Raw genomic sequence first — 18,448 nt, 5'->3', positions numbered from 1 at the left:
ATTGTGAAAATTGTGTGACAGGATCCCCAGAGCATCGGCCAATGTCCCTGCCCGGGGGAGTATGGTTTAATTTTATCCTGAGGAGGTTAAATCACTTCTATATAAATCAATAGCCTGCTGATTCTTTCTTCTTTAGCAGTAACATTTCCAGATGTCCCTATAGCCTTCAGTACCACCGTGCATTGCAACCAGCATCTTTTATTCATGAAACATGAACATTAACATGCCAGCGCTCTGAAATAATTGCACACTTGTTCTATGTAAATATGCATGGCTAATATTCAGAAGTAAAAAATTACGTTGCGAAGGGAGAGGATATTAGTATGATGGTAGTAAAATTAGTAGTAGTTATAATAATAATAATAATAATAATAATAATAATAATAATAATAATAATAATAATAAAAATATTTTTTAATATTCAATTTTCAATAACAGTAGATACTTTGCACCAACACCACATAGTCTACTATGAAATGAATATAGTTTGAATGTAGCTTGTAATCATAAAATACAATGGAAGTCAAGTATAAAGATGACTCAATTTCCATTCCTCTTTGATGTGTGCTGTACTGTATCACTGTGCTACTTGGACTGCCTCCATCTTCCTATAGCTTCACAATCAAACCTAAGAGAGAGTTAACAGGCTGTGCCGTTAATGAAGGAGCCAGCATATATTAAAAAACATATACCTTTTTATGTTGTTTTGAAATATCGAGTTTGACTTCCATAATAACTGAATGTGTTTTACCAGTCGTTTTGTTTTAGGTTTTTTCATTAGAAAGCTCGGCATTGTCTGTGACCTGAAATTCATATAATTTTATGTAGCAGTACTTTTTCCTGAGCCTTGATGGCACAATAAGAGCACAAAGGTTTCATTGTGCTCAATAGTGATCCCACAAATTGGCTGTCTGAGTCATGACTTTAATACATTTTCTTGCAAGCTGAGTTTCCCCCTGTATCCTGGTATAATAAGTTAGATCTTTATTCTTAAATTTTTTGGTGTCAGAATATTTAACTCTCCTCAATATCGATTCATTGCTGTATTGTTCTGCCATTATGTTAAAAATGTAATCAGGTTATTCTTTTTGCTTAAAAATGTTATCTTTATCTGATAAAAACCACAAGGTCAAAACATAATTGCCTTTAAAGATTCAAATATTATCTGCTGACAGGGTATTTAAAAGGTTGAATGCTTAGCCTCAATCACTGCTGCAATCCTGGATAGATGAGAATTAAATGGCCATTTCTCTTGCCAGGAAGAGGTGATCTCTTTTTTTTTTTTTTTACTGATTCCTCTTCCAGTTGATCCCATAGTTGTTCTGCATAGTTGGATGCAGGTCAGGACTCTAAAAAGGCAATGCAGTGTTTTCAAAGGCAATGCCACCTTGTGACATTATTGTGTGGGTATAAAGACATGCAATGCCAACAGAGTAGATCTCTGTTTCCCAAAATAACAAACAAATGTACTTATGTGATCAACCTACAACAAAAGATAGTAAAATCCATTACAGGTTCTTGTCTCAATACTTTTGGGAATGTGCTGTACATGGATAACCACTTAATGTCTAGGCACAAAACCTAAGACATGGATTATTTCCTTCATGTGCTGTACAATATGTAGTCAGACTTCACATTCAAACACTTCAGAGAGCTCGAGCCACAAAGCCCAAATGAGGGTCAAACCAACAAGGCCAAAAGATCAGTCTTGGCACATGGGGTTTGTATGCTCTTGAAGTGATGAAGTGAAGAAGTGAAGTATGCTCTTGTAATGAAGTAATATCACCATAAATTGTCCCTCCCATATGAAAAGTCCACATATTTAAAATAATTGTATATATGTATATTCCAAATATATATAAAAACATAATATATACAGTACATATACACCGATCAGCCATAACATTATGACCACTGACAGGTGAAGTGAATAACACTGATAATCTCGTTATCATGGCACCTGTCAGTGGGTGGGATATATTAGGCAGCAAGTGAACATTTTGTCCTCAAAGTTGATGTGTTAGAAGCAGGAAAAATGGGCAAGTGTAAGGATCTGAGCCACTTTGACAAGGGCCAAATTGTGATGGCTAGATGACTGGGTCAGAGCATCTCCAAAACTGCAGCTCTTGTGGGGTGTTCCCGGTCTGCAGTGCTCAGTACCTATCAAAAGTGGTCCAAGGAAGGAAAAGCGGTGAACCGGCGACAGGGTCATGGGCGGCCAAGGCTCACTGATGCATGTGGGGAGCGATCCAACAGGTCCGATCCAACAGATGAGCTACTGTAGCTCAGATCGCTGAAAAAGTTCATGCTGGTTCTGATAGAAAGGTGTCAGAACACACAGTGCATCGCAGTTTGTTGCGTATGGGGCTGCGTAGCCGCAGACCAGTCAGGGTGCCCATGCTGACCCCTGTCCACTGCCGAAAGCGCCTACAATGGGCACGTGAGCATCAGAACTGGACCACAGAGCAATGGAAGAAGGTGGCCTGGTCTGATGAATCATGAGTTCAAGGTGTTGACTTGGCCTCCAAATTCCCCAGATCTCAATCCAATCGAGCATCTGTGGGATGTGCTGGACAAACAAGTCCGATCCATGGAGGCCCCACCTCGCAACTTACAGGACTTAAAGGATCTGCTGCTAACGTCTTGGTGCCAGATACCACAGCACACCTTCAGAGGTCTAGTGGAGTCCATGCCTCGATGGCTCAGGGCTGTTTTGGTGGCAAAAGGGGGACCTACACAATATTAGGCAGGTGGTCATAATGTTATGGCTGATCGGTGTATTTGTTTTCTTCATATGTGCCATTATGACTGCTTATATTATCTAATGCTATTCTAATGAATACACATATTAGAGTTCAAATGGTTTAAAATTAATTCAATAACCACAATCAAGTACAATCCATAATCCAAAAGGAAGAAAAGAAAGTCTAAAATATATTAATTAAATCTTCTGACAACAGGCAATATGGCAATTAAATGTATTAAGTTGTATCATTCATCTCATACACCGAGGGACATGTGCAGTACATTGTTTTGAATACCAGCAACAACTGTGTCAGTCGCATCTTTAATGCTTTACAGTTATGCATTATAAACATAAGGATATGCATTGCCCTCCAAAAGTATTGGAACAGCAAAGTCAAAACAGTTTTTTGGTGTGTTTTGTTTTTGCTTAATTGTCAAGCAATATGTATTTGTCTTCATGAGATTAATATGAATGATAAGTACAATATAATATATGTTTTATTTTGGGGTAGTTTCATGCATACATATGATCATATTAGAACAAAAACACCCTGTGTTCAACCTGTTAATTTCAAATGACCATAAGTATTGCGACACATTCACTTTAAGTGTAAAGTCAGTATTTGGTTCCAAATCCCTTTGAGGCATGAAGTCTGTGACCCAGTGAGCTCAGCAAACTCTTTGTGTAATGATTTGAGATGCTTTGCCAAGAGTTTGCTGCAGACACTTTGGATCCTTGTCTATTGTTGTAGTGATCTGACCCGATTTTTTTCTTCAGTATTTAAAAAGAATTAAATCTGAAGATTGGCTTGGTCAGTCTAAGAGTTTCCACTTTTTTCTAATGATGAACTCCTTGGTTGCATTGGCCAGATGCCATTGGGTCATTGTCATGTTGCGTGCTGAAGCACTGCCCAATACGTTAGGAAGCATTTTCTTCTACATAAGCTGACAAAATGTTTCTGTTAGAAGCCATTCTGCTGCCAACATCATTAGTTACATCATCAATAAAGTCGAGTAAGGCAGCCCTAGAGGTGGTCATGCATGCCCAGATGAGGTGGTGTTCTTTGGAGCATCTCCAGTTCCTCACTTTCTCCATAATTTAACCTTTGCATCATTTGGTAAAGGTTTATCTTGGTCTCATCTGCCCATAAAACTTTGTTCCAAAACTCTCCTGGCTCATCTTTGTACTTCCAAGCAAATTCTAATCTGGCTTTTCTGTTCTTTGTGCTGCCAAGGTTTACATCTTGCACTTTTTAAATTATTATTAATATTTTCTTCTGTTGTCTGTATCATCTGTGAACTGTGGATTTTGATACCTTCAGCCCTGCACTCTGATTGTTGGTGATTTCTCTGACAGGTGTTTTAGGCTTTTCCTTGACAGCTCTCATAATGTCATCAACTGCACATGTGTTTCTTGGCCGACCCACTCTCGGCTGATTGGTAATCATACCAGTGGTTTCTTCTTCAGTATATTCCAAATTGTTGATTCTGGTGTGCCCAATTTCTGTGCTATGGATCTGATTGATTTTATATTTTCTTTCAGCTTGGAAAACCGCCTGCTTTTTGTTCACAGAAAGTTATGTGGTTTTCATTTTGACTTTGAACTCCAGACTCTGCGAGTCAAAACGAGACAGGTTGACAGGATGTTGACAGCTCTGATATGAACACCCAATTGCTTAGACTTAGACTTCACTTTCCTAATACGTTTGGAAGGCACTGTAAATTGATTCACTCTCTTTAAGCCATTTGATCTGCTTATGTTTTTGGAAGCGTGTTATGTTACTGGCTAAAATGATGCATAACATGCATTTAAACATTGAGTTTGTGTTTGCCTGCTATTATATGTAGCACCTTTTTCACCACGTTATTGAAAGATACAACTATCAAACCAAATCAAAATATGGCACCCATTACATTTGCAGTCATAACATTCAACTAAATTAATGGATATTTAGTTGTATTGTTATCATTCTCTGATAAAGTTGGATGCATGCTTCATATTATCACATACATTATTATTAGTAGTGGTAGTAGCAGTATAATCATCATCATCATCATCATCATCATCATCATTTGGATACACATACAGGTCTGATTGTTTGATTTTTAGTTGCTTCAGTGTTGCACAAAGTTGCAGTGGCATTTTGGAGCAATGCACGACTGAGGACTGGTAACCAGTGCCTGTCTCAGCCACTCCCATTGACGGATCCGCTGCTCTCACTCGCTAGCTCTGATGCTGCAGCTCCAGTCGCTCGGCTCTCACACAGCAGACATGGCGACAGTGGTCCAGCCGCTCACTTTGGACAGAGGTAAGACAGGGGACCCGCGCTCGCATATTGCTTATGCTTTTGGATATCTGTCTGTGGTCAACTAGAGGGAAACGGAGGGGAAACGGAGGACTACTCGTACACGGGTCATATGTATTTTTCTCCTGTGTTTTCTTGGATTCTTAGTGAGAATATATAGATGTCAAGTGCATATAAGCATCTGATGCGCTCTGCTACAGTCCAGCGCTTAGTGAGTGGGTTGCACGGTGTGCGAGTCGTGTTTCTGATCGTGTTCATTGACAGTGTAGTTGATCAATGTGAGCCTGAACACTGCGCTGAGGAGAGAATAAACGTAGCGGATGATCACTGAACACATGGGTTACTATGGATGTAGCAATTAAAGTCGCCATTCCGGAAAACAGTTCTTAAACGTGATATGTTTCTGTCTTTGTTCGTTTAAAAGGCGAACTTTTTGGGATCGTGGTCTGCCTGGTGGCAAACAGATGACAACTCTTGGGAAGATGCGAATTTTCTCTGTTGCTTCACGCCGCTGAGAGTCGGCCAGACGCACGACGTTTGTTCAATGAGTCAGATATAAAATGTCACTTAAACTTGTATCAGACTAGAAGGATATTCAGCAACGTTAGTGGGTATTTTAAAAAGCAATATGGGGATGGTTGTGACATAAATTAGAGGCGATGTGGTGTACTGGTACCTTCTCGCACAGTGCGGAGAGATGGAACACATAGAACACCCCCAGCGTTCTTGTCATTCGACGCGCTCTACAGGAGCTGACGGTCGCGTCCGCGTCGCGCAGATTTCCGCAGTTCTGCGCAGATCTACAGAATCCTGTTGATCCCATAGGAGGAGCAGCGCAGATCTGCGGAATCTGCGCCACACCAACGCGGCCACTGGCTGTCACTCGGCATCACATTCATCGCAGAATTCAACGTAAACACAGTGGAATGGAATCAGACGTGATTTAAAAAAGAAAACCGCGAAGTTGTGTTATTTGTGTTCTATATTATGACAATCAATAGATACATAATCGTTTGTTGTCACTATCAGATGTATTGCTGATTTATTTTACTCGTTGGTATGCTCCCGGAAAAAAAAGACATATTGAAGACATATACAGTTAAATAACTATGTTAAATACGTGATCTGAAGTATCGTGTAGTATTTGTGGCACAGAGGAGTATTATAAATAGAAACATATGATACTTGAAGCATTTCAGTTATTTAAAAGAGTATAGAATGACATTTTGAAGGATTGCCAACACACTGGGTAAAACAGGATGGCATGTCCTACAGTAAACAGCCAGTGTCCAGTGAACATTTTGACTCAGCAGGAAACCATGTGCTACTGAACTGTGTCGTTTTTTTTTTCTTTTTTCGGGTGGCAGCAATACGCTTCCGTAGATAATAACTGCATTGAAAGAATTGTAGATTTTATTGTTTTACAGTTATCTTTCTTGTGGGAAAATTGGAGTCAACAATGTTTTGATAAGGTGGTGACAGTAGTATCATGGAAATAAATGTGTGTTGTGTTTTCTGTTTTCTACACTGAACATTCAGGTATGGTCATTAACCATGGTCTATTGATACAAGTCACATACAAATATGTTGTTTATAAAAGTATCCATATATATATCTCCATTCAGGAATTTTTTGATTTCTATTCCTTCAAGTTTAGTAAACCAAGCTTTGTGATTCCTGCAGGCTCAATTTCAATTGCTTGAATAACATTTTTGAAAACCACCTTTCAAACAATTCTATTTGTATACCTGCAGGCTTATATATTGCTCATTATTATCTCTGAATTTAACCTGGATACTTTTATAAACAACATATTGGTATTGGTACCATATATTGGTATTGGTATATATATATATATATATATATATATATATATATATATATATATATATATATATATATATATATATATATATATATATATATATATATATACCAATCAGCCATAGCATTATGACCACTGACAGGTGAAGTGAATAACACTGATAATCTGTTATCATGGCACCTGTCAGTGGGTGGGATATATTAGGCAGCAAGTGAACATTTTGTCCTCAGAGTTGATGTGTTAGAAGCAGGAAAAATGGGCAGCGTAAGGATCTGAGCGACTTTGACAAGGGCCAAATTGTGATGGATAGATGACTGGGTCAGAGCATCTCCAAAACTGCAGCTCTTGTGGGGTGTTCCCGGTCTGCAGTGGTCAGTACCTATCAAAAGTGGTGCAAGGAAGGAAAAGCGATGAACTGACGACAGGGTCATGGGCAGCAAAGGCTCATTGATGCACGTGGGGAGCGAAGGCTGGCCTGTGTGGTCCGATCCAACAGACGAGCTACTGTAGCTCAAATTGCTGAGAAAGTTAACGCTGGTTCTGATAGAAAGGTGTTAGAACACACAGTGCATCGCAGTTTGTTGCGTATGGGGCTGCGTAGCCATAGACCAGTCAGGGTGCCCATGCTGACCCCTGTTATGTATGTATACTTGCCTTTTTTAAATGAAGTGTCAGGGCTGGAATATAATGTGTTGCTCTTGTTAATCAGGGTATAAACTAGGTTAATTTGTCACTGTAAACTTTAGGAGATAGTCTTGATAATGTACAGCCAGGTCTAGGACTATACATTAATTACAGATATCACAATAAGAGGTAGTTTAGGATCAGTTATAGTATAATGTAGGTATGTTGTCACACAGACCAGTTTTAAACAGTTGATTCTACATTCTGGCACATAATCCATTTCAGATTCCATTTTTAGAAGAGTGATGTGAAGAGTGATCTAAGGGCTTGATCAAAATGCATTTTGAACACATTTGAACACTACTTTTATTTCAGCAGAAAATAATATTGTGAAAATGGGAGGTAGCGATGCCTTGACCACATATGTTACAATATGTTTGCATGCAGGTGTGAGAATGAATTAAGATGGAACTCTTAATTAATTCTCACGCCTGTATGCAAACATATTCTAACATATGTGGTCAAGGCATCGCTACCTCCCATTTTCACAATATTATTTTCTGCTGAAATAAAAGTCTTAACTCCCCCGTGCTTTTGCAACTACTGTGTTGTGGAAATGAAATACAGATGAACTCTGGGGCTGTCAAAAAGAAAAAAAACCTTTTCATAACATACCTCTTAATTCAATAATGCACAGTAGTTTGAGCGACATGTGGTTTAATTTCCCCTATAGTTTGCTTTTGTATAGTTCTGTCATATTTCCTCATAGAGGTATGAGCTGTTCTATAATTGTGTTGCAGTTTAATTATGTTGCAGCACCAGACAGTGAGATACACTTGTGTGGTTTATAATCAGCTTTAGCAGAAAACTAAATATTTTGATATTGAATTCAGCGTTCATTAACTCATGATGGACAGCATTTCACCAGCTAATTTGTTCACACGTTTGCAAAAGAGGCATTCCAAGACATCCCGAACATTGGTATCAACAAGGAGTAGAATGGATAGCACTGATATGAATTAAGTCATTAGCCTTATTAGTAATAATTTGTTTTTCATAGTACATGAAGTTTAATTGAGATGGCAATTACTTATAATTTAGTCCACTTTAGTGATTGAGGGACACAGAGGAACACACTTATTAGGGCTTCCCAGAGATGCCTGGGCATGTCTAGCTATCTTATCTTTCTTATCTTAAATGCACTATTGACAGTTGTTACTAAATTGAACAGCTTTTGTATTAAATTGTCTACAGAAGCTCCTGCAGTTGGAATTATAGTAATATTTCATCTAATAGAACAGCTATATACTGATAAAAAAACACAATCAGCACTGTAATGCTTCCTAAAACAGCTTTCTCCTTCGTGTTAGAAGCATGAGTCAATTAAATTGCCCGTTTGTTGTGTAGTTGGTGTGTCAGCTTCAGTTCCTGTCTTGCTATACGTGCTATACATGTATGAGCTCCACCCCGCAGCTCATCAAAGGCAAGGCTTTCGGAGTCAAAGTCAGCTCGAGATTGTCAGAGGTGAGCTGCAAGAACACCACCATTGTCAGCAGCTGGATTTGTTGCATGTTCAGCGCCTGCTGCTGGATTTGAACATGAAAGCGTTTGCCAGTGTAAAGTGCTGAACACAGAAGCACCAAAACCGCCCCTGCAAAACTGTACTGGGTTATAATTCTCACCAGCTGCTTCCTGTCTCTGTAGAGAGGGAGATGCAATATTGTATTGGCATTACATAATCTTGATCAGATTAAAAACAAAACAGTGCCTAACAAATCATAATACTCTCAAAGGGTTATTATTGTACAGTGGTTAGTGAACTGTGTTTGTTTATTTAATTATTTTTAACCATCCCATGTAGTCGTTAATGAAGTGTTTTAAGGCTTAAGTAAAAGCTTTAGTCCATAAAATAAATTAGACAGCCATTTAAATAACAGCATAGAAAATATAACTAGTGTTTGTGTTTATACTCATATGGTACAACCAATTATAGTACCGGTAGTTCTATATGTAACACTGACAACCATATGTAAAACAACTCCCTTCCTGAGATTTATAGTGTGGGTTCAGCTGCAACAGCTTTGTGCCAGTATTTTGACACATATCTCTTTGTGAAATTGCACTGCTGCAAAGCCATGTCAATATAAAATGAAGGCACATGACTCAGGCATATGTATTAGGAAGCTGTTTATCACAGTTGTTCAGGGACTATTATGCATGGTTCAACCAAGCACAGTCACTGAATATGGTTAAGGATCTGCATGACAACAGTGAAGTTATGATGCCTCGAACCTCAGTAATCAGTACAGCCTTTCCTTTGAGAGTCTCCCTCCCATTGTTCTGTCTTTCAGATTTACCACATCCTTTCTCCCACTGGTTGTTAAATTCCCTGTCAAATATGAAATTCATCTGTAATCCTCAGAATCTAAATCAACACATTGATTTATTGTTTGTGGGGAAGCAGACCACAAAATGATTAACTTGGCACACCTGTACTTGTAAATAATACATGTGCGCAGTTGTATATTATTTAATCCATTAAGAACAACCTTGTTTTGGGGAAGAAATACTGCCACTTAAACCAGATTATGTTCTTGTCATTAAAATCTGATGGTAAAGCACAGGTAATAGACACCAGCAGAATACCTGTGGAGTGTAAATAAGAGTGAGCTTGACAGACAGCTTCATGGCAATGTTGTAAAAAAATATCTCAAATAAATGTATTAAATTTACTGAGGAAAATAAGTAAAAAAAACTGACCTGTGATATCACATAATAGACAAACATCTGAATGACTTGACAGAAAGAAATCATAAAATGAAGACGTTCACTGCTCCTATGAGGCAACGAGACATTTTGGACTAGAATAAGCTTGTTGTTTTATGGGGATATTTGAAACATTTCATGCAGTAAAACTGTAACATGCATTCTATGAATAGCTGTTTGTTTTACATACGCAGCACAGTATTTTATACTGAACAGCTGGGCTACCAGCAAGACAGCGGTAAAAAGTATTGGTGGGCAGCAGGAGACAATTCTGTCATAGCACAAGGATAAAAGGAACAAAAAATAGAGAAATAAGATGTAACGCTTTGCAGTCGATAATTGACACGCTCAGAAGGAGTTTACTAAAATAAATCCATAAATATAAACTATGATTTACAGTGTATATATTTGCCTGACATTTTCCGTAGTGTTTCTTGGCCTAGAAAAATGTAGCTTAAAAGCCACAGAAGTGGAGATTTTGATTGCCACCTTTTTATATAAACAGATTTAGATTGTTAAAAGAGCAAAGAAAGCAATATTGGATGGATGCGTCACACTAATTTGCAATTTTCTTTAGACAATTTGTTGATCCAGAAATGTGAAAGTTACAAATGGCTAACACGAAAGAAGATGTGCTTAAATGTTTTATACTAGATCATGCAACAAATCAATCCACTGGAATAAACAAAAAACTAAATAAAGGATGATATCAGCCACACACCTTTCAAACGTTTCAATGAGGAAGGTGCAAAAGGCTTGATTTAGCTGGAGGCTGGAGAAGGTTTCATATTAAATGTAAAAAATAAAACTAATGATAGACATGTAAAACATTAGAACAGAAAAGGAAATTGATAAAAAACAAATCTAAACTTTTTACTGAAGTGCAGTCCAGCTTTAGTAGGACAGGATTAGATATCACTCTACAGCTTCCCTCTTGGTTGTTCGCGCCTGCTCTGTTATCACCTGTAATTGCCTTATAAGTGGTTATTCTATTAAAAATATCTTTAGTATTTCGGCTAAATTAAGTGAAGGCTATTTTGCTTTAAAGCCTGTCATTACTGCTACCTTTATTTCCTCCCAATTATGTGAATTTTCTTTTTGTCAGCACTAACCCACAACATTTCAGTGGGGTTACCTATGGATTTGATGATAAAAGCACCATAACTTGTCTGGAAAGCAAAGATTGGCAGCACAGCATGACATTTTGACATATTAATATGTTCATGTGTGGATGGTGGGGTGATTGAATACAGTTCCATGTCAGGGCTTGGACTTGAGTAAGGGTTTATTAAGTGTTTTTTTTATCAGGACATGTTGTAAAATGTATAAATTAATGCATCTAAAAGAAAGATGCCCATTCTGCTTTTACAGTGCTTAAGTGTCTAGCTGTTCCTTTACAGTGAATATTCTGTAATATTCCTAAACCATTGATACAGAATTACAAACATCAGTTTAAGAGGTAAAGGTGCTTAAAGTGCAGTAACCCGAGTTAATTAGCAGATTGGAACAGGACAAAGAGAAAGTGTGGGCAGAAGATGTGTAAACCAATTTAACAAGGGTTTGCTCCATCTTGAATTCAGTTTTTGAGTCATTTAGATATCAGGCTGTTACAGGTCTAATGAAATAACTTGTTTGTATATACTTTTTTGTTTCTGAGCAGTGTAACCTGTTGCAGTGTTCCAGTAGTTTAGTCTTTATCTTAAACTCATGATCTTTAATATTGAGCAGAAAAGTATCCATACCTTTAAATAGAAATGTCTGCAAAAAAGGTCTGCTTAATAGGCACAGATGTCAGAGATGTGTTCACCTATTATGGAGAGTAGTGATTATATTCAGGCGGAGCAGTGTTTCTGTTTGTGAGCTGTAAACGTAACAGAGAACTGATATTGCCCTTTAACTTCAGTGGAGCAGGTCACAAGTTTTGTTTTGTGCAGAGATAAGCTTTTATAATTCAAGTGGTATTTAAATGTCCCTTTTTTAACCTGCAAAATAGCAAGTGTTTGTCAAAATATAGTGTTTGTCTGCCTCCTCTTGACATCTGAACTCAAGCACATTTTTTCTATTCAATAAATTGTATAAAGACCCATTTTAGGCTTACAGTTTTGTACATTCCATTTTTGATTTGGCTTTTTAAAAAAGTCTTCTGAGAGTAATAGCTGTCTTGTCCTGAGTTCTTGCTTCACTGGTTTGTAATATATTGCCTTCTGGTGGAGCATAGTAGTTTTTATTTTCACTGCTCTAATACATAAAGGTCACAACATCCAAAAAGATTAACGTAAAAGATCATGTGGGTTAAATTTACTTTACCCATACATAACATTTCTTAAAATGTTGCTGATTTAGATTTTTGATATGCTGATTACCAACTGAATCATTGGATTGTTTGACTAAGTGAAAGTTTATGCAATTATTAGGTATCCGCTCTCTTTTTCATTCCTGTAATTTCCATAACTTCCGAAAGGTCAGACTATAAATAAAGTCCAGGCATTCTGAGATTTCCGTAGTCCCGTTCCTGTGGGGGAGGTATTGCAGATGAAATGCATCAGATGCATTTATGTCCTGAACATGCAGGGGAATAAAAGGAAAGAAGCCAATCCTATGAGAAAACTAGATTTATTCTTAGGTGTGACATGCCCAGACAGCAATTAATAGAGTGTGTGTGAAAATGCGTGAGTGTGGCATTAACACTTCTACAACAGCAGTTTTCACTGCAAGTGATTGAGCAGTGTTACTTATGTTCAAATGATGCCATCACTGACAGAGTTATAGACAACCACAACAAAAAATCCTATATTCATCCTCTCTGTCGCCCTCTCTGTGTTTTTCTGTCTGTCTCTGTGTGTGTATATATAGTATAGTATAGCCTCTAATATTGTTATTACAAATTACAAAATCAGCGAATCATACTAAATTATTTCTGAGGAATAGGTAAACTGAGGTATTTCATATTTTATTGATGGGTTTACATGAACCCCTTTAAAGGCTGTGTCAGAACAGCGCTGTCTCAACTACCTCTGGCTTCGGAAGGACACACCTTTCAACCCATTTAAAATCCTGGCAAAAGTCCAGACGAAAAGGAATTGCAAGCTTGTAGGGGATGTGACAACCAGAACTACCTTTAAACAAAAGGGCTTGTGATGGGTGAGATGAGAAACATAGCAGTAGCTTCTTTTTATTTTCTGCTTTTGCTTTTGTTTATTTTAATGGAAACATCCAACGTTTATTCCCAGATTACTCTTGGAAGTATTGTAATAGTGCCTGAGCAAATGTAATAATTTCCCATTGTACTTGTATCTATTGATTTTCTTTTTCTTTTTCAGTTGTGTACCCTATGAGAATAACTCTGAATAACCTTATGAATATTCTTCTACCCATTTAGATGTGGCCAGAGCAATTGAACTACTGGAGAAGTTGCAGGAGTCTGGGAATGTACCAGTTCATAAATTACAGTCATTAAAGAAAGTTCTCCAGAGCGAATTCTGTACTGCGATCAGAGAGGTATGTCAAGTGCTATTTTAATGATTTCACCAGAGGCTGAGCTTAGGTTTGTACAGATTTTCCTGCTGTTTAGATTCAAACACTTGAGTCTTTTTTTATTCGGAGTGAGACACTGAAGATAGGAAACCACACAATAGCCTTCATTCAGTATGTATCTAAGCAATTGTTTATTAAAGTCTCTGCTAGATGAAGGTTTTAAGGGAAGTAGACTCCAACACACTGTTATCATGCTAACAGGTGATTTTGCACAAGATAATTCATGACTTGTCTACTCAACAACACATCCTTTTTTTACATCTTCTATTTAGGTTGAAATCCTAAAGGAAATTGAAACACTCTTCAGATATCATATAAGTCTGATTGTAGCCAGGATACTAGGGCTTAGTCAAGATACTATACCAACCAACTGTGAAGAAGTGGTTGATATTGGTCTAGGAGTTTATGCCTTGTTGCTGGGCAGATGGCTTTCTCTCTTTATGATTACAGGACTTTGTGAAGCTAGGCCTGCTGTACAGATTTGCAGAGCGTGGGATGTGATTAAGATTGCAATTACGGTATTGCCGTTATTAAGAGTGTAATTACAGGGAGCCGTAACTGTCCAGGACTTTAAAGCAGCTGCAGTTTCCATGCGCACAACGTCATGCTTGCGTGTCATGGCTGTGGATCACACACCTCATTAAAGATCTTGTAGGATAGAAAAATGATTACTATTATTACTGGTCTTTTATAACAACTGATTCAAGCATTATACATTTCATCATACAACAAACACATCATGTTTTTTCATGCTGTGTGGGAAATGCAGAAACTCAGTTATGTTGTGCAGTACAAACACAGAGAGGGGTGACTGATATATCCCACACTGTATGCAGACAATTCCTTTAGTCAGTTTGTGTGGTTGTGCAGAAGAGATGGAGAAAAGGACACCCTTGGGTACTTGCAGAAAAAGCATGAGGAGATTGTACTCTGTCATACAGTCATTCACTGCAGATGTACAAGTCATATGATGGAATTATTAGTTAAATTTATATTAATCTACATAAATCAAGCCTTCAGTAGGTCCTGATTTTATTGTTGACACCCCAATGTATTCACAGCTTGTCTAAATTAGCTAATTTCATGGTCTAGTAAGCAGACAAAATGGTTAAATAGACTACAGAGCAACTGAAAAACAGAACATTAATTCCACTGATATCAACATCTATGACAGTAAAATAAACATTTAGAGGTAATAATAAGTATTCTGAAGTAGAACAATGTAAGATCAAAGTTTCTGTTAGTCTCAAATGTATAGTAAAGAGAGCATTTAGGAGTTGAAGTCAACAAAGCATGCTATTTTGTATGTTTGGAGCTAAAATTATAATTACATGAGAAACAACTCAGAAGCAAATGTCATGCTTTCAAATGGAGAAACCAATTTTTGTAATGTTGTGTTTTGATCAGACGAGAGCATGTTGTTTTCAATACGAAAAGTAATTAAAAGCGACTGAAGTGTACATTTGTTTACAACAAGAAGAAGGTTTATATATTGGGAGCTTATTATGTAATGTTTTGGAAATGTGCAATTGCCTGCCTCCTGTGGTGAAGATTTTCAGGTTGTCTGGGCAAGACTGTAATCCACGATGAACACATAAAACTGAAAAACAATTATAGTTAAAAAAAATAAAAAAAATAAAACTGAACCAAGTGCTTCTTGTGTAACGTGGTCAGTGAGTATTACTTTAATTGCAGAAAAAGCATGAGGCATAAAAAGAAAAGACCATGACTGAACCATTTTATAAAGACAACTACTGTACTAAATCCCTTTTTTTTTTTTAAGCCTGCATGCCCATCATGTCATTTCAATTGTTTTATAGCACTGCCCAGTCATAACACAAGACTGCCACTGCAGGAGAGAGGACTTCCAAATTTCGAAACCGTGAAAGATTGAGCTCCAGGATTTAAAGTTTTGAGAGAGAAATAAACCTTCATACATTCAAGGGCTTTGGAACCTGAGTATGATCTTGGAATTACTTGTAACTACTTTTAAGCCTTGGATCTGAAATATCTACTAGCAACTTCAAATCACAGCAGGCACCAGTACTCTGACCAGTAAGAGGTGACATTCACAGACCGACTGAACAATGAACGGTCTTCCCTGTTTTTATGGAAGTTGCGCGATTAAAGGTGAAGCAAATGTTAGCAACTCAGATTTGGGATTTAGTTAATAGGGAAAACAATGATGGGCAGAATGGTTTTGTTTTATTCAAGGGACTTGGAGCATATGGTATTGTATATTAGCATGTTTCAGGCTGCTGACTTTTGAATCAACTGAAGCATGAAACAAAACCTCTGGATGGAGCTTACACTGCCCAAGTACAGACAAATGCAAGCTAAATATGAAAGACAGAAATGTGAAAACGTACAGCTGAATTGAATGTGTACACCTAACCACAATTGTGGACAAAAAGGTTGCCGAGGCAAACTGGGCAGGGTCACAGCTTTGTAATGGTAAGATGGAGGATTTTGGAATATCTGACAAACGGAAAAGGTCTGAGAGAACTGTAGAAACATGACTCGGTTGAATAAGAAGAGGGTCCATTATTGCTTTACCTGTATTCAGTAATGTAACACCACCTTCAATGTTATCTTAGATAAAGACTGATTTCAGGAGAGCTCCTATTTGCATCACACAACTCACTGAAGGTCATTAGTATTGTGATATTGTTTTAAGAAGTTTATATTGGATACTATAAGTCACACAACTATTGATGCGTTCTTGGCAGATGGAAGTTCAGGAAAGATTCACATGGACCAGTTACAAAAAGGGATTGACAGTTAGAATGTTTTTAATTGTTTTCATTTCTGTTTGAATTTGAGTATGTAAAGCAGCATTTCACTAGTGCTTGGTTTCACATGTTGTGAACGATGATCACACAGCCTTCTCTGTAACTGCCAAGATTTCGTAGAATCCAGGTCAACCTCCCAGGCTCTGCACACCCCGGATACAGAAATACAGTCATAAATAACATGTAACATCAGAAATGCTGCGGTCTTACCAGCCTGACAAAGTACTACAGTGTAATTATTTTAAAAGATCTTTGTACCCAGTTGGTCAGTAAATATTGTCTTGTCCATCTTGTAATTAAAATAAGAGCAAACTGTAGAGATTTTAAATGAGTGGTTTACCTGCCATACAATTCCACTGAATACAGAATGGGCTTTCCCACGTTATGCAGAATTATTATTATCATGAAGATTATTGTTATTTATTTGTTTCATTTCTTGGTTGGAACAGATTGTTTTCTCTAAGGAGGTGCGAAAGAAAGAAAAAAACACTATAAACAAAGAACAGAATACGTGAGCAGCCTCCTTACAGCTTCTTGAGAAGTTATTATAATTTCAGAATGGTCTATATGTTATGATCCTTTTGTTTGTATTTTCTGAGGAGCTTGAATGTCTTCTTTAATCCTTCTGCTTTTGTTATGTTTTCATCTAGTAGTTTAATAAAAAAATAAGTTATGATTATTCAGTAATCAGGCAATGTATTATGTATGAATGTAAAAAAGATGCAAGATTATTGAGGTCGGTACCAGTCCTTCTGAATTGTAACAAACATAGTTCTAAGGTTAGGAATGCTGTTCTTATATAAGAATCCTCATTAGTACTGGTAAGAGACAACACTTGAAAAGATATACTGAGTGGCAGATTTGTTTTTTCTTCTTGTTTTAGGACAGTTCTATATATATATATATATATAGAAGAGATGTTTTGTAGAATACAGAATTGTTTAATCGTGATTTTAATTGTATACTCTGTAGTTGTACGTTTATACTCGATCACCAGTAAATGTTTTCCTCAATGTTCAATTCAATGTGGCATGAAAGTGTATCTTTATTTTTTTTATGAGCTTTTCAGTATGATATAGAATCATTCACACTTCTTGCGTCTTTTCTCATCCTTTCATCCTTCCAGATTATTTTAGGATAGAATGAACATGACCAGTACTGTGTGATAAAAGAGAGAGTTATGTCATCCTTGCACCAATTGCAAGATCAGATAGGATTCTGAATACTAAAAACAATATTCTATTTGTATGAAAAACAAACATTACTAGCCATGTAGACTCAAGCCAACCTCCAAATTAAAAATCATTTGAGCTAAACCTGGAACAGCATTAGAAAATCTCAATGCATTTCATGTGGCATATTTCCAGCAATGCCATTGGCTTGTTACAGAGAATTAGGTCTCACAGCACAATGATTTTGACCCACTTTTTTTTTTTTAGATCAGAAATTCAGATTTCCATCCATTTCAATCAATGCCAGCCAGTGTAATTACTGACAACAGATTATAAGGTATTACAGCCACCATAATTACTGATCATTAGATGTCAGTGTTGATAGTATTACTGACAAGAGATTGGAAGATGTTTGTATTTGTGTGAAAGATATTGTCTTCGAATGCGGGGCTTTCATTACTGCTGCTCATACTGTGTGAGCTGTTATCTGTTAACACTAACGAAATGAGTCAGACATTGACTTTGTGGTGCCCTTAGGTGGTGGGTTGTTTCTAACTACTTAAAAAAAAAAAATCAAATGCATTATCACATAGAATGAAAACGATTCTGCCTCAAAATGGAACATTCTTGTTTGATCTAAAACAGTGTGTTTTTAAAGTTAGAATACCAAAGGAGATGAAGACA

At 37.1% G+C, this 18,448-nt stretch overlaps 1 protein-coding gene across 2 annotated transcripts in view; it reads left to right on the top strand.

The window, feature by feature from the left end:
- Window positions 1-4,911: 4,911 nt before the first annotated feature.
- lin7a (lin-7 homolog A (C. elegans)) overlaps window positions 4,912-18,448 on the top strand; it is a 28,421-nt gene continuing 14,884 nt past the window's right edge. The window contains exons 1-2 of one of the 2 annotated variants that reach the window (XM_066724356.1): window positions 4,912-5,054; window positions 13,646-13,764. In XM_066724356.1, the coding sequence (XP_066580453.1) occupies window positions 4,979-5,054; window positions 13,646-13,764 (195 nt within the window). In that variant the 5' untranslated portion in view covers window positions 4,912-4,978. The remainder of the gene's footprint in view (window positions 5,055-13,645; window positions 13,765-18,448) is intronic. The other variant, XM_066724357.1, reaches the window with a different exon arrangement.

Source organism: Amia ocellicauda, chromosome 15 (assembly GCF_036373705.1).
Source record: "Amia ocellicauda isolate fAmiCal2 chromosome 15, fAmiCal2.hap1, whole genome shotgun sequence".
NCBI lineage: Eukaryota > Metazoa > Chordata > Actinopteri > Amiiformes > Amiidae > Amia > Amia ocellicauda.
Note: the sequence above shows the minus strand (reverse complement) of the source record. Positions and strands in the feature narration are given on the sequence as shown.